The sequence below is a fragment of the Myotis davidii genome, unplaced genomic scaffold (assembly GCF_000327345.1).
Source record: "Myotis davidii unplaced genomic scaffold, ASM32734v1 scaffold24, whole genome shotgun sequence".
In the NCBI taxonomy this organism is placed as follows: Eukaryota; Metazoa; Chordata; class Mammalia; order Chiroptera; family Vespertilionidae; genus Myotis; species Myotis davidii.
In genome coordinates this window covers 5123637-5125631 of record NW_006298312.1, presented here as the reverse complement: position 1 = coordinate 5125631, position 1995 = coordinate 5123637, and the positions used below count along the sequence as shown (strand labels likewise).

At 33.7% G+C, this 1995-nt stretch overlaps 1 protein-coding gene across 1 annotated transcript in view; it reads left to right on the top strand.

The window, feature by feature from the left end:
* Positions 1 to 1995, top strand: part of LIPI (lipase I) — a 68177-nt gene that overhangs the window by 17777 nt on the left and 48405 nt on the right. The window contains exon 7 of the mRNA XM_006773946.1: positions 289 to 390. Coding sequence (XP_006774009.1) covers positions 289 to 390 — 102 coding nt within the window. The remainder of the gene's footprint in view (positions 1 to 288; positions 391 to 1995) is intronic.

The following is a 1995-nucleotide window of genomic DNA, read 5'->3' as shown; positions in this document are numbered from 1 at the left end:
TCCTTATATGTGCCCTGACCTGTGATCAAACCCACAACCTTGGCCTATGGGACACGCTAACCAACTGAGCTACCTGAGCTACCGGGTCAGGGCAGCAGCAAGCCTTGGATGAGCACTGGGATGATAGTCCTGGAATCCCCCCAACACACACACACACTCTCTATAACAATAATAATAATAATAATAATAATAATATACATTGATGCTTTAGTTTCTTTAGGAAATTGAAGTTTTTACAAGCTATTTGATGGAAGTCCAATTTCTAATGTTCTATTTCTCAAATATCAGGTTATCAAGCTGAGCTATGGAAAGATGTTTTAGAAGAAAGAATGAAAAGATCTCTTAGGACAACTGTGTTTTTGGATACTACTGGCATAAATCCATTCTGTAGTAAGTAAAAAATCTTTTTTTATTGAGCCTGTGCCAGGACCTGTCATCTTCCCTGCATTCAGACAGCTCCTACCCACCTGATGCTGGCTGATTTGATGATGACGAACCTTGTGTAGTAACCAGAAAAAAATAGTTCACTTTTTATTAAATATTTTTAATATGTGTAGTGAGGGGAACTTGATCAAATGCCTTTCTATTTTCAATAGAGTGGAAATATTTGGTGGCTTCATGATGACCCATGTTTTTTATATTCAAAAGGACTCATCTATTTGTCATCCATCTACTAGTATATTTCCACTAAAGAAAGAGCCTGGTGCATTCTTAGTGGCACTGAGTTTTTTTTTTGTTTGTTTGTTTTAGTGTTAGGAGCAATTGAAGAGGTGTGAATCATAATCATAGTTAGCTTTTCATTTTCTATTAGCAAGTAGACATGACTCATACATGGTTCACACCTTCTGAAGTGATAAAGCTTGGTAAGAGCATTTAAGTGTTGCCACTTCTGAGGACTAACGCCTGCCAATGGGAAATTTGGTGAAAAAAATATTCCACATAAAAATAGAATGTTAGAGCTGGAAAGAATCTCAAAGTCTGTTCAGAGATTCTAAAGAGAATAGCAAAACCCAAGCGTGTCATGAGCATGTAAACATCTGATCAATGTCATGACAAGGTCTGCCAGATATGTTTCCAAAGCCAAAGGTCTCAATTGAATGGGATGCAATTACAAAGGCTGAACTGAACAGCCTCCTGCAATTTTCTTTAGCAGGAGGTTTGCACTAAGGTACCAAGAATTGCTATGGAGGGGTAGGAAATAAGCAAGCTTTGCCAGTTTTATTTTCTCATTTGTCAGTCCACAAGACAATTTGTAGAATTAGTTTTCTTCATACCTTATTTTGGGGGTTGCTTTTCTGGTCCCATTGCTTTCCCATATAAATAAGAAGCCTCCTGTGAACATATGGATTGCTTCAGGTTACAAGTGAGAACTAGCAATAAACCTCTGAATTCCCAGTTCAGTATCCTTTCTACTATATTCAGATCTCAAATTTAGAGGTAGCAATGTGGAAACAGATAAATACATGAAGTGAGAAGCATTTTAATATGTACCTATTTGTATAATACATGTTCCTTATAATGTATGTATCTAAAATATATATCACTTACATAATATATAGTGCATATCAATGCTACCTATACTATATATTATATATAATGTATACATAGGCATACCGTATTTATATGAATGTATATGTAGAAGTATTGGGGGCAGTACTCATAGAGCTAAATTTAGTGTTAAAGTTTTATCTAATTGATTTATTCTGATGACTTTATTAAAAAGAATTACAGGTACGATTCTGAACTTGTAATACAATAATGAAAATGTGTACAAATGGACTGTAGACATATGGAGTACATTAAGTTCTGATAAGATTTCCAGAGAATGGATTTACTTGTAAATCTTCAACTTAAGACTTATTATTGTAATTAAAATATGTGAAATTATTTGAAAAGTTTTGTTATAAAAATCCATGAATAATAATAACAATAATAATAATAATAATAATAATAATATACATTGATGCTTTAGTTTCTTTAGGAAATTGAAGTTTT